This window comes from Chiloscyllium plagiosum, unplaced genomic scaffold (assembly GCF_037043375.1).
Source record: "Chiloscyllium plagiosum isolate Xiang-an unplaced genomic scaffold, Cpla_swu_hap1 HiC_scaffold_8, whole genome shotgun sequence".
In the NCBI taxonomy this organism is placed as follows: Eukaryota; Metazoa; Chordata; class Chondrichthyes; order Orectolobiformes; family Hemiscylliidae; genus Chiloscyllium; species Chiloscyllium plagiosum.
Window position 1 is genome coordinate 96,492,826 of NW_028270146.1, and position 20,468 is coordinate 96,513,293.

The following is a 20,468-nucleotide window of genomic DNA, read 5'->3' on the forward strand; positions in this document are numbered from 1 at the left end:
GACTATTCAACCTCTCAAGCCTGTTCCATAATTTTGTTAGACCATGACTAATTATTATTATTTACAGCCACAGAGATAATGACTTCGGTCCAATTCATCCATGCCGAACAGATAACTAATCCTCATCTTAACTCCAACAGCCAGGTTTGCTTCCATACCTCTTTCTTCGATCACACTTTAATCTTCTACACTAAATGTTAAAATATACAAGCCAAACCTATGCAGCTTTATAATTTAAGTCTTTTAAAAATATTGCAATTCCTTCCTTTTACATCCAACTGTACTGTTTCCAAACCAAACTCACCCTTCCTCATCTTGGTGATGGAGCATAGATTCAAGGCACAATTAATGAGCTTCTACAATCAAATATCCACATGGCGAGTTAACGCAGGATTACTGATCTTGGGAACAAAACATCAGTTGCACAAAGGTGCACTCGTGACTAAGTACAGCAAGACTGTGTTTAACTCCGGGATTCTGATACCTGAGGGAATTTAAAATTGACCTATTCCTTCAGTCCAGTGATGTCTGCATTTGGTATTACAATTAACAAAAATGCAAGTTAGAGTTAAGTGAAAATTAGCAAGGAATATAAAAATAAAGAGTAAAAGCTGCTGCATGGTCCTTTCGAGTAAGACTGCTGAAATAATAATGGGGAAGAAGGAAATGGCAGACACTATTCAAAAGAAGAGGGAGGAGAGGGGGAAATAAAATCAGGAAATGTTGGGCCAGTTAATCTAACTATCATTAGAAAAATGCTGAAGTCTGTTATTATGCATTAGCTAAAAAAGAAAATCATAATACAATCCTGCAGAGTCAACATGGTTTTATGAAAGGGAATGGTGTAGTGTACAGTATAACATAGAACTCTTATGAAATTAATCAAGACAGGATTGACTGTGTCTTTCTGGAAATGCACAAAGTTTTCTAATAGCCAGGAACCGAGACAACATAGAGACTAAAGATACAAATACTCCATTCCCAATAATTACGGTCATCAAACTCCTGAATTGATGTGATCGAGTTGCAAACTGACCTGTACATTCATTTATCTTGCCAAGTGTTTAAAAAGAACCAAAGAACTGGGGGAATGAACTAACATGGAAATAACCATCCTGACATCTTGAGTACATGTCCAATATTCAATAGAAAGAAGAACTCAAACAAATGACTGGTATAAGGTAAACTGCGACTTCATAGAGATAGAATGATGTTAAGAAATGCTCAGAGATAGCAGACAGTCCTTATCAAGAGCAGACCTTGACAGGCAGCTGCATTTTTTTTTAAGATGAATGATGAATTAGTAAAGAGAGAGGAAGAACAAGGGAGGAGTGCCCAACATATTACCTACAGAGCATGAAGCTGCCATCACAAGCTATTGACAACAACATCCCTGTTCCTATCAGTAAACCACTCCCAACTACCACTTTTCCTTCCTCTTGAGCTAATCCATCGAATCTACACTACTGCTTCTCAAACAAACAATCAAGTATCTTAAAATTACTTGCAAATAATCAACTGCTTTGTCTTAGTTATCTAGAGTGAAAATCTAAAATTTTAGACAGGTTTTATGGATTCTGGGTAATCCAAGATGGAGGACGGGAAAAAATTCTGGCTGTAAGAGTTCCTCCTTTTTTTTTAAGGTATTTTAGGTGTTGGAGGTGATTTCCTCGAATTCCAGGAACAGCAATTGCTGTTTTATATGCTGTTGCATTGTTTTGGAACTTTGGAAAAAAAAACCAAAACAACAGCAGTTTAAAAGGGAGAAGAGCAGACAAAGGAAGCACATGGTGAGGACAGTGCAGGGGGGAGAGAGAAACTGCACAGTTACCCCCTTTGCTGTTTGAATTTGTGTATCGCTGGACATCGGAGTGCATCTGGGAAAATTAACAAACAGTGAAATTCACAACTAATCTTGGAGGAACTGTTGGGCGAAGTTCACAGCAGAGAATCAGATAAGTTAACTGTTGTTTTAAGTCTGTCCAAGAGAGAGGCTGCAGTAGTGAGTATAGTTGGTTCTTTCTTGATTATATATTTTTTGGAGATAAGTCTTTTGATTAAACTTAAAATATAAGCCATAGCTATTAATTTAACCTGGGGCAGTGTTTGTAGAGGAGTAAGACAGTGTTATTTTCTGGGTCTGTAGATTGTGAAGGAGCAAAAATGGCCTTTGCTCCTTCTTATCACTTCTTATCAGATGTGGGAGCTTAAAGAGAGTTTAAGGGTTACTGCCATAAACGCTGTTGGATGAGAATCTTATCAGATCAAGTGAATCGGTTGGAGAAACAGATAGAAGCGATGAGGAATTTGCAACAGCAACAGTACGTGATGGATGGCAGTTATAGGAAGGGGGGAAAGTCTCAGATACAGTCACATAGATGGGTTAACTCCAGGAAGAGTGAGAGAGGTCAGCAGCTAGTACAGGAGTCTTTTGTGGATATACCCATTTCAAACAAGTATGCTGTTTTGGAAAATGTAGGGGGTGATGGATTCTCAGGGGAACGTAGCATGAAAAGCCACGTTTCTGGTATTGAGACTGGCTCTAATGCAATGAGGGGTATGTCGGCTTCCAAGAGATCAATTGTTTTAGGGGATTCTGTAGTCCGAGGTACAAACAGATGTTTCTGTGGCCAGCAGATAAAAAGCAGAATGGTGTGTTGTTTCCCTGGTGCCAGGATCAAGGATGTCTCAGAGAGGTTGCAGAATGTTCTCACGGGGGACAGGGACCAGCAGGAGGTCATTGTCCACATTGGAACCAACGGTATTGGAAGGGAAAAGATTGAGATTCTGAAGGAAGATTACAGAGAGTTAGGCAGAAATTTAAAAAGGGGGTCCTCCAATATCTGGATTACTCCCAGTGCTGTGAGCTAGTCAGGGCAGGAATAGGGGGATAGAGCCGATGAATGCATGGCTGAGGAGCTGGTGTATGGGAGAAGGATTCACATTTTTGGATCATTGGAATCTCTTTTGGGGTAGAAATCTGTGACGGGTACAGCTGAGAACAGAATTGAGTCAAGAAATCAAGGCTGGCAGGGACAAGGTCGGACTAATAAATTAAACTGCATTTATTTCAATGCAAGGGGCCTAATAGGGGAGGCAGATGAACTCAGGGAATGGTTAGCAACATGGGACTGGGATATCATAGCAATTACGGAAACATGGCTCAGGGATGGGCAGGACTGGCACCTTAATGTTCCAGGATACAAATGCTACAGGAAAGACAGAAAGGGAGGCCAGAGAGGAGGGGGGAATGGCATTTTTGATAAGGGATAGCATTACAGTTGTGCTGAGGGAGGATATTCCCAGAAATACTTTCAGGGAAGTTATTTGGGTGGAACTGAGAAATAAGAAAGGGATGATCACCTTATTGGGATTGTATTATAGACCCCCGAATAGCCAGAGGGAAATTGAGAAACAAACTTGTAAGGAGATCTCAGCTATCTGTAAGAGTAATAGACTAGTTATGGTAGGGGATTTTAACTTTCCAAACATCGACTGGGACTGCCATAGTGTTAAAGGTTTAGATGGAGAGGAAATTGTTCAGTGTGTACAAGACAATTTTCTGATTCAGTATGTGGATGTACATACTAGAGAAGGTGCAAAACTTGACCTACTCTTGGGAAATAAGGCAGGGCAGGAGCACTTTGGGCCAGCGACCATAATTCTATTCGTTTTAAAATAGTGATGGAAAAGGATAGACCATATCTAAAAGTTGAAGTTCTAAATTGGAGAAAGGCCAATTTTGACGGTATTAGGCAAGAACTTTCGAAAGCTGATTGGGGGCAGATGTCTGCAGGTAAAGGGACGGCTGGAAAATGGGAAGCCTTCAGAAATGAGATAACAAGAATCCAGAGAAAGTATATTCCTGTCAGGGTGAAAGGGAAGGCTGGTAGGTATAGGGAATGCTGGATGACTCAAGAAATTGAGGGTTTGGTTAAGAAAAAGAAGGAAGCATATGTCAGGTATAGACAGGATAGATCGAGTGAATCCTTAGAAGAGTATAAAGAAAGTAGGAGTATACGTAAGAGGGAAATCAGGAGGGCAAAAAGGGGACATGAGATAGCTTTGGCAAATAGAATTAAGGAGAATCCAAAGGGTTTTTACAAGTATGTTAAGGACAAAAGGTAACTAGGGAGAGAATAGGGCCCCTCAAAGATCAGCAAGGTGGCCTTTGTGTGGAGTTGAAACTTTATTGCTGGAACAGCACAGCAGGTCAGGCAGCATCCAGGGAACAGGAGATTCGACGTTTCAGGCACAGCCCTTTGTGTGGAGCCATAGAAAATGGAGGAAGATACTAAATGAATATTTTGCATCAGTATTTATTGTGGAAAAGGATATGGAAGATATAGACTGTAGGGAAATAGATGGTGACATCTTGCAAAATGTCCAGATTACAAGAGGAAGTGCTGGATGTCTTGAAACGGCTAAAGGTGGATAAATCCCCAGGACCTGATCAGGTGTACCCGAGAACTCTGTGGGAAGCTAGAGAAGTGATTGCTGGGCCTCTTGCTGAGATATTTTATCATCGATAATCGCAGGTGAGGTGCCGGAAGACTGGAGGTTGGCAAACGTGGTGCCACTATTTAAGAAGGGTGGTAAAGACAAGCCAGGGAACTATAGACCGGTGAGCCTGACCTCAGTGGTGGGCAAGTTGGTGGAGGGAATCCTGAGGGACAGGATGTACATGTATTTGGAAAGGCAAGGACTGATTCGGGATAGTCAACATGGCTTTGTGCGTGGGAAATCATCTCTCACAAACTTGATTGAGTTTTTTGAACAAGTAACAAAGAAAATTGATGAGGGCAGAGCGGTAGATGTGATCTATATGGACTTCAGTGAGGCGTTCGACAAGGTTCCCCATGGGAGACTGGTTAACAAGGTTACATCTCATGGAATACAGGGAGAACTAGCCATTTGGATACAGAACTGGCTCAAAGGTAGAAGACAGAGGGTGGTGGTGGAGGGTTGTTTTTCAGACTGGAGGCCTGTGACCAGGGGAGTGCCACAAGAATTGGTGCTGGGTCCTCTACTTTTTGTCATTTACATAAATGATTTGGATGCGCTTAAGAAGTACAGTTAGTAAGTTTGCAGATGACACCAAAATTAGAGGTGTAGTGGACAGCGAAGAGGGTTACCTCAAATTACAACAGGATCTGGACCAGATGGGCCAATGGGCTGAGAAGTGGCAGATGGAGTTTAATTCAGATAAATGCGAGGTGCTGCATTTTGGGAAAGCAAATCTTAGTAGGACTTATACACTTAATGATAAGGTCCTAGGGAGTGTTGCTGAACAAAGAGACCTTGGAGTGCAGGTTCATAACTCCTTGAAAGTGGAGTCGCACGTAGATAGGATAGTGAAGAAGGCGTTTGGTATGCTTTCCTTTATTGGTCAGAGTATTGAGTACAGGAGTTGGGAGGTCATGTTGCAGCTGTACAGGACATTGGTTAGGCCACTGTTGGAATATTGCATGCAATTCTGGTCTCCTTCCTATTGGAAAGATGTTGTGAAATTTGAAAGGGTTCAGAAAAGATTTACAAGGATGTTGCCAGGGTTGGAGGATCTGAGCTACAGGGAGAGGCTGAACAGGCTGGGGCTGTTTTCCCTGGAGCGTCGGAGGCTGAGGGGTGACCTTATAGAGGTTTACAAAATTATGAGGGGCATGGATAGGATAAATAGACAAAGTCTTTTCCCTGGGGTCGGGGAGTCCAGAACTAGAGGCCATAGGTTTAGGGTGAGAGGGGAAAGATATAAAAGAGACCTAAGGGGCAACGTTTTCACGCAGAGGGTGATATGTGTAAGGAATGAGATGCCAGAAGATGTGCTGGAGGCTGGTACAATTGCAACATTTAAGAGGCATTTGGATGGGTATATGAATAGGAAGGGTTTGGAGGGATATGGGCCGGGTGCTGGCAGGTGGGACTAGACTGGGTTGGGATATCTGGTCGGCATGGACGGATTGGACAGTAGGGTCTGTTTCCATGCTGTACATCTCTATGACTCTATTCAATATGGTTTTGTGAAACACAAACTATGTTTGACATATTTAATGGATTTGTCAGAGGATGTAACATGCAGTATGGATAAAGGGGAACCAGAGCTGAAAAGCAGAGCTTTGTAATGTATATCCAGAAGGCATTGAAATAGGTGCGATATAAAAGATTATTTTACAAGAGGAGAGCTCCTGACATTAGGGGGTAATATATTCGTATAGATTCAGGATTGGCTGACTAATATGAAACAAAGAGTATGGATAAATGAGCCATTTCCAGACTGACAAACTGTAAACATAGGGATGTCAGAGGAATTAGTGCTGGTGCTGGAACTGTTCATGGTTTGTACCAATAACTTGGGTGAAGGCATGTAATGTGTACACACACACACACACACTCATTTAAATGGGAAACCTACCTCCCCGGCTGCCCTCTGGAATGTTCCACATAATATTTTCAGGCCGCGGGGATAACTGAAACCCGGAAACCGAATCAGCGGATGTATGGGAGTTCTACTGTAGCCCAATTTGTAAATGATACAAAGATAGGAGAGCAAGTTAAGAGGAGTCTGCAAAAGGATATAGTTAGGTATTCAAGTATAATATTGGAAAATTAGAGGTTTGGTACTTTAGCAGTAGGAATAGAAAAGTAGATTATTATTGAACAGGAGAAAGATTGCAGAATGCTGTACGAATACAGAATACTACAGGTTACAGTGGGATCTGTGTATCTTTATACATGAATAACAAAATGTAAAGGAGCAGATACAACATGAAATTAGGAAAGCAAATGGAATTTTGCCCTCTATTGCAAGAGGAATGGAATATAAAAGTAGAGAAATCTTGCTGCAATTCCACTTTCTCACGGGTAAAACCCAGCAGTTTATGTCATAGAAGTCATAGAATCCCTACAGTGTGGAAACAGGCCCTTTGGCCCAACAAGTCCACACTGACGCTCCAAAGAGTAACCCCCCTGACCCACTTCCTCCTCCATTATCCCACATTTACCTCTGACTAATGCACCTAACCTACATGTCCCCGAACACGATGGGCAATTTAGCGTGGCTAATTCACCTAAGCTGCACATCTTTAGATTGTGGGACGAAACTGGAGCACCTGGTGGAAACCCACGCAGACACGGGGAGAATGTGCAAACTGCACACAGGCAGGCGCCCGAGGCTGGAATCGAATCTGGGTCCCTGGCGCTGTGAGGCAGCACTGCTAGCCACTGAGCCGCCCTTTTTTTATCCAAAGAATATGAACCCTCTTTATGTCATAGAATCCCTATAGTGTGGAAACTGGCCCTTCCCCAACAAAACGGGGAAGAGAAAAAGCAAATTTTCAGCAGAAATACACATGTAAACATTTTAGATCGCACTTCAGAACAGATTTGGAAGAGTTTTTCAGAATGAAAGGAGATCACACTGAAACCCACAAAATACTTAAAACAGTTGGAAACATTGAAGATAGGTGCAGGAATAGGCCATTCGACCCCTTGAGCCTGCTCCATTATTCAATATGGTCATGAGTGATCATTGAGTTCAATACTCTAATACCACCCTCAAATCCCTTGATCCCTTCAACACAAGAGCTATGTCTATGTCCTTCTTGAAAACACAATGTCTTGGCCTCAACCACTTTCTATTAGTGAATTCCACAGGTTTACCACTCTCTGGATGGAGAATTTCTTTCTCAGCTTAGTCCTAATAGGTTACCACTTATCCTTAAACTATGACCCCTGATTCTGGACTCCCCCACCAGGAACATCATTCCTTTGTCTAAACTGCACAGTTCTGTTCAAATTGTATGGGTTCCTAAAGATCCCCCCTCATTCTTGTGGGCTCCAATGAAGATCAAACCCTCAGCAACCTACTTTCTCCCCATAGGTCAGTCTTGCCATCCCAGGAATCAATTTGATCAAACTTTGCTGAACACCTTCTACAGCAAGAATATTGCACACAATATTCCAGGTGTGGCCTTATATCAATGCCCTGTGTAATTGCAGCGAGACATCCTTATTTCTGTATCCAAATTGTCTCGCTATAAAGGCCAACATACAGTCTGCCTTTTTTACTGCCTGCTGCATCTCCGTGCTCACTTTCAGCAACTGATGCACAAGGACATCCAGGTCTCACTGAACATTCTCCTCTCTCAATTTACAGTCATTCGAATAACAATAGGTTAGATGGACAGGATAGATGCAGGTAAGATGTTTTCTCTGTTTTGGGGGCTGTAGAATGAGGAGCACAATTTGAAAATAAGGGGGTGTAATTTCAGGCTAAGATGAGGAGAAATGTTTTTACTCAGTGGGTGGTGAATCTTTGAAATTCTCTACCCAAGAGGCCATGGAAGCTTAGTCTTTGAGTACGTTTAAGGTAGAGATTAATTACCAGTGGTGAGTTATGGGATGGTGTAGGTAAAAGGCATTAAAGTGTTCAATTGGCCATGGTCGCATTAAAAATGGCAGAGTACTCTCGATGGGCCGAGATGTCCCATTCTTATGTAAAAACGGATCAAGACATTGATATGTCAGAAATACGATCAATTGACAGATACTGCAGCTGACTCAGCACAATGTTGGGAGGAACGTTCAGTTCATTGTCAACAGTTCGCTTCAGGGAGAAGCTGAAACACTCAAATCAAATATAGAAATGATGTGAGATTTGTGCCAATGTGTCTAATTTGCATCTCTTTGAATGAAACAGCTATTCAAATTCACAAAACTCTCACTAATGTTTCAAAGAAAAATATCAGCCCACAATGATCAAATTCAACAGGTTTATCCAGATTCGTATGGGTAAATATAACAAAACTATGTAGATAATCCTAACAGAGATGTGGTGTATTTTTTTTTGTCTAAGGAGTTAATGAACTTAAAAAAGGACAAAGAATCGTGTGAGACATTTTGTTATTATTTACTGATCTACCTGTTTTAATTATTTGTTTGGCAGTTTAAGCCTTGAACAAAGTCAGATTTTAATGTTATTCTGTCACTTCTGAAGGCTAGGAGCGTTGATCAGAGGTTCATAACTTAATGAAGATTTTATTACCCTGAACAGTGTCATATTCTGGCTGAACATCAGGACAACTCAGCATTAACCACCCATGAAATCAAAATAGTTCAAGTGCAAAGGGTAAAAGATAACCAAAATGAGAATCTGGTGTTCCTTTTTTCAGACCTGCCATGTATTTCCAATGGGTCTTTTTTTAAATATCTATGAAACTTTATTCCACCAGGTGTCAGCACTGAGAGAAGGGAGAATTCTCAGTGAATAATCCTAAGGAGCAACCACATTAACATGTACATTTTTCTGAAAGTACAAACCCCAAAATAACCAGGAACAGGACACTGCTACCTAACACACTAACCATCAATGCCATTGTGTTGCTCATAGCTCCGCTTGCCCAGGATGGTTGGAGAGCTGTGATTTAAAATAGGCATCAGCTTGGCAGGTGTCACGTTGCTGATGTGCAAACTGACGTTGGGACGGTCTTGCTTCGGGCACGGATGGGCCTCTGCGGACAACAACAAGCAGGTCAAAATTCAGATGGCTGTCACACAGTGTATTTCACAACATCAGGACATCTCAAACTGCTTTACAACAATTCAAGTATTTTTGAAGTCTGGTCCCTTTTGTTTATGAGAATCCGGTGATTATACATCATTGTCCCCTGATGTTGTTGACTTTTCCTATGGTTCACTTCCATAGTGCCCAGCAAGCATGGGTATTCTTCAATCTGAGCCCAGCTAGGACGTGATGCCCATCTGTATCACATCTGACTCTTCTTCCAGACAACATCCAAAAATGTCGTCATGATTTGTATACTTTCTAGCTTAGGTTGATGGATGCTGCTTAGGACCAGCAGCATTGTTTGATATATTTTTGGAACATCACTAAGCAACAGAAGAGATTACATTATGAATAGAGTATTAAAAATTGAGAGAGAATAGGAAGGCAGAGTGCCTTTTTGCTTTTAATACATGTTCACACACACTTGAGGCATTGAGTTTTTAAAACCTGTTTACCGGTTTAGCGAATAGAGCAACTAGACAAGTTTGAGATATCCACCTCTTTTTTTAATATCTACACAATCTATTCTAATATTTTATATTCTCAAAATCAAACATTTTGATGGTGCGTTTATCTCATTTATATTAATATTTTCCCAGACACATGTTATGCAACATGTTTTTAGCTATCTAAAAGAGGTGATACAAACATTATTTTACATATTGTCTAGCTATCATCATTGTTAACAGCTAACCCGAGAATGCAACTTTAAAAAAAAGGGTTTTGTGATTTACACATGAAAGAAGTGAAACTATCACTATATTCTAACAGATGAAAGGCTTAACAGACAATCAATTCTTCAATGTATAATTTCAGTTACATCACACTGCAAATTTTTGCTATAAATTCTGTGTTACGATCGAGCCCTCCACAATCACCTGATGAAGGAGCGTCGCTCTGAAAGCTAGTGTGCTTCCAATTAAACCTGTTGGACTATAACCTGGTGTTGTGTGATGTTTAACATTATTTTATTTGTTTACGTTTCTAATATGGTCTCACTAGACAAGGTCTGCCTATTTTATTTCTGCTCAGAGCAGTTTTAGCATTCAAAGACTTAATCAGTTATGAACTGCGAACACTAACAATAAGCTTCGAATAATCAGAATTGCAAATGTTTGATCAGATTATGAAGCGCTTTACCAACACTGGTTACTAATTCAGGCTGATTCTTACCGAGGTATTCCACAATTGTTTCCAAGGGTTTCCTAGCTGCTCGTTTCAATCCTGTGATCTGTATTGGTACTGCAGGTAACCGCAGTGTATCTAGCACATAAAGGAGAGGTAGGTTGTTTTAGATGTCGTCAGTCCTCTAGCACAATCTTAAATTCTCTCAATTTCATTTCATAAGAACAGGTGTCATGAGGTTATTTCTCCTCTGGGCCTGGATTCAGAGCCTTCATCAGCTGACCAGATGAAAGTCACTTTTCTCTGCTGGCTGTAAAAAGTCCCATTTGTAGACCTACTCAACTGAGCTTCTAGTGGGCCTGTGCCTACAGCATATACTTGGCACTAATTGACATTTCCAGTTTGACGGGTGACAAGCAGGCTGCTGAATCACAGAATAACTGCAGTGTAAGAGGCCATTCTGCCCATCATTTCAGCACTGGCTTTCCTAATGAGCATTTCACTCACTGCTATTCATGGGTTACAGGGATAGAGTGGGGGGTGGAGGATGGATCCAGGTGGGATGCTCTTCAAAAGGTCGGTGTGGACTCAAAAGGCCAAATGGTTTACTTTGACACTGTAGGGATTCTATGATTCCTTTTTACTATAACCTTTCACATTGTTCCCTTCTGAACTTGCAGAAAGAAATAACAGGAGATACAACACAAAAGTAGGTCATTTGGTTCATGGTGACTACTTTTCTTGTTCACGGTATGAGATAGTTCTCTGATACATCTCCACAGACTCACATATTTATCCGACTTAAAAGTAATTATCCAATTTCCCTTCGAAAAGTGTCACAGAATTTGTTTTGATCATCAGAGAGGTGCTAGTACTCAGACAAAGTATCTCTCACATTTTGGGAGTAGACTTGAAACATAAATGCTAATTCTCTGATTTCGGTCAGAAGTCACATGACACCTGGTTTTAGTCCAACAGGTTTATTTTAAATCACAAGCCAACAGAGTGCTGTCCCTTTGTCAGTGAAGTTCTGAAAGCTTGTGATTTCAAATAAACCTTTTGGACTATAACCCGGTATCATGTGACTTCTGACGTTGTCCACCCCAGTCCAACACTGGCAACTCCACATCACAAATCCTCTGATTTAGGCTATGTTTGAGCTGAGGATATAATGGCACTGGACTAGAGTTGGGGCTGCAACATTTTGTTGGATGTGCTTGCTTTCTCAGGTTTATCCACAGACTTGTGGAAGCCAGACAATGGCTCAAACAGGGAAGACTTAACAAGCAAAGCTGGCCAGTTCCAAGCCAATGGAACCCTGTGGAATCTACATTTAAACTCAGGCCAGAAAATCTAATACTACAAGTTTTGAGGACAAGGACAATAAGTCTGAACAGTGTAGTATGAGCACCACGAATGAAGAGAGACATGTTGCTAAAGCTTTTCACCTTGCACCACGGCAAAAGTGCCAAATTTCAAACAATCTCACTATTTCTACTACAAGAGAAAAGGGTACTGATTGGCAGTATTCAAATTGTGCGCTAACAAGCAACTATTTGTATGCCTGGAGCATGTGCAGGTCAAAACACAAAAGTGTCAGAAATTAAAGCAAATTAGAAAGATGATATTTTGTTTTATTTCTACTTTCCAAACCACATTAGTCCATTTATACCCAGCAAATAACATGAACGCAATCCATCCATTTTCTGAGACACTGCTCAAGGGAACCGTTACACAAGAATTAGGAGGAGTAGGTTATACTTCCCAAAAAGCCTGCTCTGTACTTCAGTGGGACCGTGACTTTTAGCCTTAACTCCACTTTCCTGACTGATGACCAAAGCTCTTGTCACCTTTGTTGATCAAAAATCTGTCTAGTTTAAGCCTTGAATATATTCAATAATTCAGTCTCCACTGCTTTCTGTGGAAGAGAATTCAAAACGCTAAGAACCGTCTAAGAAAATAAATTTCTTCTCATCTCCATCATAAATGGGAGAATCCCTATTATTAAGCTGTGCTCCCAGTTATAGATTCACCGATGAAAATCTACATGTCAAGCATTTAAAGAATCTTCTACCTTTTATTAGGATCATTTCTCATTTCTCTAAATTCCACTGAGCATACACCCAATCTTTCTTCAAAAAACATCTCTATCCCAGGAATCAGCCTACAGAACATTCTCAGAGCTGCTTCAATTGTACCATACCTCTTGTTAAGAAATGCGATCAAAACTGCACACATTACTCCATGCACCATCTCACTAATGCCTTGTAGACTTGTTGCGAGATGTTCCCACCAGTTAATTTTGGCTGGGACTTCCTGTCAGATAAAGACAAGTCTGGGTAATGGAAAGTGACCATCACATGAGGCCTAAACCTAGCAAGAGTAACCTCGATTGGGGAATAAGGCAACTTGCGAGAAAAGACTAATTTCCTCATTAGCAAAGCATTCTGAAGTCTGGGGATAACTTACTCACTCAATATCTGTTAATATTACTCTGATGTTACCTTGGTACTTACACTCTGCCTTGATGGCTGTGATGTTAATTGGCACATGGGGGTGCCGTGCTGCCTGTTGCAAAATGTCTTGACATAGACGCCTGGCCATTCTTGTCAGTTTGTTTGTATTCAGATAAAAAGCCTGCCTTGTCTTCAGGGCGAACTTGGGACTGCTGCTGTTCCGAACCGGCAGACCCTGGGCATTCTTGGGAGAGAAGTAAAACAGCAATTGTTAAAACAGACTCACAGAGGAAAAAAAAATAAACTGAACTGGAGGGATCAGCACAGATAACTCGGTGGCATGGAACTGATGGTGCAACAAGGGAATGCACTAAAGACAGTCGTCTGGTAACTGTCCGATCTTAGAAGGAGGTGCGCAAAGTAATCACTTCCGTACATAATAGTGATAGAAGAAAGATCATCAAGGGCAGTTGGAGGCTGCACCAAGATCTCATTATCGAGAAATGCCACTGCATATTAAATATATTAAAGATGACTAATGTCTGCACTTATATAACACCTCATCACATGCATAGGCATTGCATATGCAAGTTGGACAGCTAATTTAGGCAAAGTAAGTCTACTAACAGTGCTGATTAATCAACGGGATTGAGGTGAGCAATCAATAAATCTGTTTAGGAAGGCTTTGGTTGAGCAATGTTAGTTTGAACACAGGAAGAACACTTCTGCTTTCATCTGAATAGTGCTGTGCAATCTTCAATCTCATCAAAAAAGCCAGATTTAATATCGTGTTTGATTTTCAGCCATTCTCAACAGTGCAGCATTCCTTTAGCACTGCACTAAAGTGTAAATGGAGATTATTCACTTCAGCCTTTAGCAGGGTTTTAATGCATCACTTTCTGACTCAAAAGGCAGGTTTGCTACCTACATTCAATCAAACTGACTTCGCAAACTGTTTGTCATTGGGCTGATTTCAGTCAGGGTAAGATCAGAGGTGCTACAATTTCTCCACAGTGTTAAGGAGCAGTGGTTCCTGCCCTAACACTGGACAGGCACCAGATCAAATCTGACTGCAATCTATTCAAACTCTAAAAAAGCACAACTTCTCGGTGAGGACTTGGAGGCTGTCCTTGGATGTGGACTGCAACAAGCAGTCAGTCTCTCGAGGTAGAAAAGGAAAGCGAATAAACCAACAGAGATCAGCTGAAAAAACTGGTGCGATCTAAAGCACTTGGGAGTTACCAGATTATTCCGGTTTGGTCCCGGCCTTTCACCATCTAGCCGGGTTGGCATCTTCAGTCCACCGTATTTCTTCCAGTAGGCCCAACAGGCTGCGCAGAGTCGGCACTGCATGGTGGGTGGGCCCCACGAGTACCACTGATATGATTGATTGGCTGGTGAAACAAAAAGATGAAGTAAATTGCAAGTTTCCTCCCCTTTTGTTTATTTTGTTGCATTAGTACTGGCTGGTCAGGCATGCAGCACAGTCTCAGCAGGGATTAATGGGACGTGATGCTCAGGTCCCATGTCTTGTTCACTTGAGCAGCCCAACTGGATTTGAAAGGTTGGTGTAAATCAAAGGCTCCTATAAGTCCGCAGACCCTCTTGACACTGCAGCTCAATAGCTGGCACCATCTAAAGCTCTCAAGATCATGGTCATGTTGGACCACATGATACCTTTGCTTTGTGATTCCAAGAGTACTTACTGTAACAGCTCTCGCAAGCTCGACCCGGTCCTGGCACTGCCACTGCTCCATTTGGTGCCAGCGCACTCCCTCCATTCATTGTTCCAGTCTTTGAGCTGCTTCCATTGATCTGGTTTGGGTTTGGCTTATTACTAAGGGGCAGGATGGGAGAAAAGGCAAAAAAAGTTTCTTTAGAGTAACACTACAGGCGGGATTTTCAGTCAGGGTAAGGAATCAGAAAGTGGGGCTGGCTCCAGGTGCTGGTCCCACACACTAAACTTTAGGCACATACATTGCAATTTTCAATGATCCAGTCAACTAAAGGCAATGGAGTGGGGCTACCATTCAAATTGGGATTTCGAGTGGGTTTCCAACAGAACACCATTCAGCACTTGGTGATTAGCAGCTCGAAATGGAGATGATTAGGTAATTCCCTTGGCAATTACATTTGGAGTAAGTGATTGGGATTGACGGTTTACGGAATTTCTCTCAGTTGATGGTCATCCACTCATTGTATTTTGCTGAGGAAATAATCCTAGTTGCCTTGTGAAACTTTACTATAGTTTCGGTAACTATAGTTTGTAAAGATCATACTTAAGTAGACTCTAATGTTTTCAAATAGGCTTTGTTTTTGCACAAGCTCTGCTTCACTCACCTATAGTGTGCATTTGCTCATCTACCAGCCAGACAGTAAAAGCAGGAGACCCTTGCTTATAGAGCAGATTCTCAGGACCATTTACTTCTTTTGTTGGCAATTGCAAACAGCAAAGCCCATAAATGATAAATGTCAGGATAATCTGCCTATTCTGATTGTAGCGTAATTAGTTGAGTGCAGAACTTTGGCCAGCACATCTTTGGAACCTTTAGTGGCCATCTGAACAGGTAGACATTGCAACTATTTAAGCAGCACCTCAAGAGACAGCCATCCCTCAATACCACTGTGAAGAACAAAAGCAATACCTTCAGCCCCACCACATTTCTACCCAACTTATTAGTTTTTATCCTCCCCCCCCTCCACCGCTTCATTCATTTATTTTGGATTTTTGAATTTTAACTAGTGGTATATAGGTTTTCTGTATATCTGAAGAGGGTTAATGATTAACTTGTAGGTACTTCTGTAGCCATGGAGACTTATTTTTATTTAAACAATCTGATATCATGTTGCGATACTAATGGTAATTTGTTTATACTGGGGAAGTTTTCGAGAGAATAAAGGATATCGTACATTAGACTTTCAGACAGAAGTTTCTCAGACTTTCTTTTGGACTAATGGGAAACCCCCATCGCTTGGGGTTTTAAAAAAAACTCCTTATGGTAACCTTTGGACAGCTTGCAGAAGTCTTGGCTGAATCTAGAAGTCTAAAACAGTAGATTCTGAGAATGGAGGGATAGTTTAGGAATGTTAAGAAGGTGGTTACTTCAGAGCAAGGAGTTTAGTATAAAAGTTCCAGAACAGAGGTATTTGATTAAGACCCTGAAGGGGTTAGCTGAAGCTGAGAAAATCCAAGCTCAATTGTATGAAGCTCACAGGAAGGGGCTATCAAATTCTTAAGATAGGGTATTGAAGCAAATTAAGCCTTATAGATGTGAAATGGAAGGGAATTCTCACTGGGTGAGCTCTGTAAAGGAGGATATTTTGGGATTTAATGGGATTGTATTTTACCCTGTGCTTCAAAATCATTAGACATATGCAATATATAAATAGTTTGTTATATTCTATTTTGTCTTTATTACTTCTGTATAACAAACTTTTCAAAATATCTTTGCAGGAGCACGGTGCAGGAAATAACCTAGAAATGATTGTGAGGTTCCCATGCCCACTTTGAAAGTCTCATCTATGGTCCTCTGACTCTGGCCTCCTGGGCATCATGTCCTCCTATCACTCAATCAGCTGGCAGCCATGCCTTTTTTTTAAAGATTAGATTCCCTTCAGTATGGAAACAGGCCAACTCTGGAATCTCAATCTCAGTCTTTTCACGAGACTTGTCTCCTGTGGCTAAAGTGCTAGCACTCTTTCTCTGAGTCAGAAGATTATGGTTTAAGTGCTACTCCAGAACAGTGAGCACACAACTCTAGGCTTAACTATAGAACTGGGGGAGTTCTGCATTGTTTTTCAGATGCTATTTCAAGTTGTAGGGTGTAACAGTTGTAGGCTGGCCCATACTTATTCCTTAAACAACATCAGCTCATTTGATCATTACCATACTGGTGTTTGTGGGACCTTTCTGTATGTGTTTTCTATATTATAACAGTGATTGCAGTTTAAATTACCTCTTGCCTACAGCAAGCTGTGATAGCTTGATGTTTTGAAAAGTGCTGAAATTTTATTTCTTTAAGACCCTTTATTAAATTCACCCTTGACCCATTCCATTACCTCTTCTTCAACTATGGTATTTGAGAAGTACAATGGTTGTCCATATATAAACGGGTCAGATAAGTGTGATTGTTCTGAATACAATTGAAGAAGCATAGATTCAAAGTTTTTTTAAAAAAGTCAAAGCAGCTCTACGATACATTCATCAATGTGCTGTATTGTTCTATGTTCTAAATGTCGTGATGCATGGAGTTAAGAAGATCCCATTACCACAAAAGCTTACAATGCAGAAACCAGCAGTGACTAGTTAGAGAAAGTGAAGTGTGATGGAAAAAGAGACACAGCCCAGTATTCACAGGGACTGATGCTAATGATAACATGGACCAATATCAGGCTTTTTGACATTTTGCAAGCAACTGAATTGGACACAGATGAGAAGGTGAGAAAAGAAGTGCTTACTAGTTAGGAATGTACACTTGCTTCAGTTTGCTTTCTGCTTCAGCTGCTTTCAAGCGTTTCTAAATGAAAGATAATGAGAGATCAGAGCTAATACTTGGTCAAAAAAAAAAAAGGCCAGTGGTCTGGAGGCTCAAATTTATCATCTGTTACAACTTGTCTTTTAATAAGCCTCAGCAGTTCATCAACTGCAATGATATGGATTTACCATCTGAGCAGTCGCATAAATGTCTGGTTAGCAGTGAAATATGACATCAGTGTTACAATTACCATGAGAATCACTGCAGGAGTCGGCTGGTCAATTGAATAAATAGGTTGGTTAAAAGTTAGAAATCGGATAGGTGGTAAGACATGTGGTTCCAAGGTAAATGTTGGTCAAGTTGCAATAGCAGCAAAAGCATATCTGAAACAGTTTGCTCCAAACAGTGGTTGACAAATGGTAGCAAGTTTACAGAACCCACAACACCATCCTAAAAACAAAGTCATCAGTAAGTATATAGAAGTTACCTGTTGCACATATCGGTCAGTGGTTTTCCACATGTAGTAGTACTCTACGATGCTGGTTAATGACTTCCAGGGCAACTAAGACATTCATCAAATAGAAAGTGTTGTTAAAAAAGCTGGCCTGAGATGCGGCATTAATTCATCAGTTTTGAGAAACAAGTGAAATAAAAATGATATAATGTCTTTCAAATTTATCCATTTATTTTCCATGAAAGGCCAACACATCCTGTTTACTGGAACAACACAAATTTCAGTAATTTGTTTTAAAGCCAAGTTCCAAATGTAAGCCATCTCACACAGAAGGAGATCATCATGTTCTCAGTCATCCACCAGACTCCCCTGGCCCACAGCATGAAAAGGTACTTTTATTCTGTGAAGGATGCTGAACGAAACACCATTTCAGCTCTGTGCTCCTCTCATTTGGCTTACGGGCATGTCTTGGCTAAAACTGCAGGTTGAACAGATCTCAAGCTACAGCACTGCCTTCCAATGATGTACTTTGTATTTATTGGTCTTCTCCTATTTTAGATATCGGCACTGTTACCACATGTATTGACATTGATACAGTTTTATTAGGTAATGGCATGAGGGATTTGGCATCAAGGTGGGTTAAATGAAAATAACGTGCAGATTAGCCATAATCTAACTGAATGGCAGAATAGAGTTGAGAAGCTAAATAGCTTTCTTTGTGTTATGTACTCTGCAACATATACCACTCATGCAAACCTGGAGGTTGCTAAATGCAGACTTGGTGTTAATTTCTATCTTAGTGGAGTGGGGGCAAAGCTCTCTCAGTTCTTTTCCACCTTAGCACTACTTACAAAGTCTTGCTGGATGTCATCAAAATCCTTCCCATACTTCTCCAGTGCTTCTTCAAATAAGTTGGCCTCTGAAGCAGACCACTCTTCCATTTCGTCTCGACAAAGCACTGGCCCACCCTGTGGGACCAACGCAGAGATGGCCTGCGAAACTTCATAGGTGCTTTTGTACAAGGTGTCCATGGCATGAAACTGGCCATTCAGGGAGGGAGGCAATTAAGAAAAAGACAAGTGAAAATGACGGCGAACAAGGCTTCACAAACTGCTCCTCTTCACTATAGGAGAGATGGTTCAGAGTTCCATGAAATACACATTTCCCTGCTTCGACAAAAGATTTTTAAAAATACTTTCAAATGTCTCCTTCTGTTGAGGATCTAAAATCTGGATTTAGGCTTTTGTCAAGAGCAACAAATCTATGCAAGCTTTTACTAACCACAAAAGTAACATAACAAAATGGCTTCAGATTAATACTGTGCTAAAATGGTTGGAAGCTGCATTTCTGCTTTGTTGAGCTCGCTGAATTAAAAGATAAAGCAGACAATGGAGTCTTCATAAAATGAATCATAAGACATTAACTAACCACCCTGACTAACCTTGAACCACAAGTATGAGACGATAATGTGCGTAAGACAATACTGTTTCCCAGGAAGTATCTTTGGATTAACCTGCTGTCCATTAGGTCACCTTATTACATTTCATTGATTTTGCTTTGTAATTAAGGTTGTACTGTCTTTTAAGAAATATATAAGTTTGTTTATTGTTCAAATTCAATTGCGCAGTTTTTTCCAAGGAACACAGAAGCTGTTAACCTCTGTGTTGCTGGACAAACCTGTGCCCGGCCTCGTAATAAACTGGTAAACCTTGCTGAAGCAGACCGTACTCCTAGTGATTCTGTTGACCGATCGCAGAACCGAGAGGCCCCTTCCAGTGGTCTAGACCTTCACTGTCACCCCTTCTTTCCCAACAAATGGCGGAGTAAGTATGAAGATTTAAGACATGATTTATTATCTCGACAGTTTACTAACATAATTTGTCAGTGACAGCACTCTCATCTCCAAGTTGGAAGGTCATTTGTATTAATATTTGCCTTGACATTTGACCATGTAATGTCGGCTGACATTCCAATGCCCTACAGGGGGGAGTGCTGCACTGTCAGGGCAACTGTCCTTCAGATGAGACGGTGAACTATCTTTTCTGACAGTGGGGTGTGAAAAATACTATGGAGGTATTTTGAAGAATTATCCCCAGTATCATGGTCAACATTTTTTCTACAACCATCATTAAATACATGTATACTAGTCATGTTTTCGATTTCTATTTAGAGGACATTGGTTAAATAAGCTGTGTTTCCTCCCTCACAACAGCAGCAATAGTCATAAAATATTTTGCTGTATTTATAATTATTTCATTCTATGTAGGCACCAATGACACAAGTATGAGAAAAAAAGTGGTTCTGATTAGATAGTGTGAGGAACTAGGCAATAACAACAGAACTTCAAGGGCAATTATCCCTGGATTATCACTTCAGTTCTTCTACCAATAGGTAGA

At 40.8% G+C, this 20,468-nt stretch overlaps 1 protein-coding gene across 5 annotated transcripts in view; it reads right to left on the minus strand.

Annotated features, from left to right (window-relative positions):
• Positions 1 to 20,468, minus strand: part of LOC122554015 (metastasis-associated protein MTA1-like) — a 171,821-nt gene that overhangs the window by 84,398 nt on the left and 66,955 nt on the right. For 4 of the 5 annotated variants that reach the window (XM_087990138.1, XM_087990140.1, XM_087990136.1 and 1 more), the window contains exons 9-16: positions 18,924 to 19,112; positions 18,106 to 18,180; positions 17,602 to 17,660; positions 14,850 to 14,980; positions 14,386 to 14,537; positions 13,192 to 13,387; positions 10,736 to 10,825; positions 9,360 to 9,506 (exon numbers count right to left, since the gene is read on the minus strand). In XM_087990138.1, coding sequence (XP_087846264.1) covers positions 9,360 to 9,506; positions 10,736 to 10,825; positions 13,192 to 13,387; positions 14,386 to 14,537; positions 14,850 to 14,980; positions 17,602 to 17,660; positions 18,106 to 18,180; positions 18,924 to 19,112 — 1,039 coding nt within the window. The remainder of the gene's footprint in view (positions 1 to 9,359; positions 9,507 to 10,735; positions 10,826 to 13,191; positions 13,388 to 14,385; positions 14,538 to 14,849; positions 14,981 to 17,601; positions 17,661 to 18,105; positions 18,181 to 18,923; positions 19,113 to 20,468) is intronic. The other variant, XM_087990137.1, reaches the window with a different exon arrangement.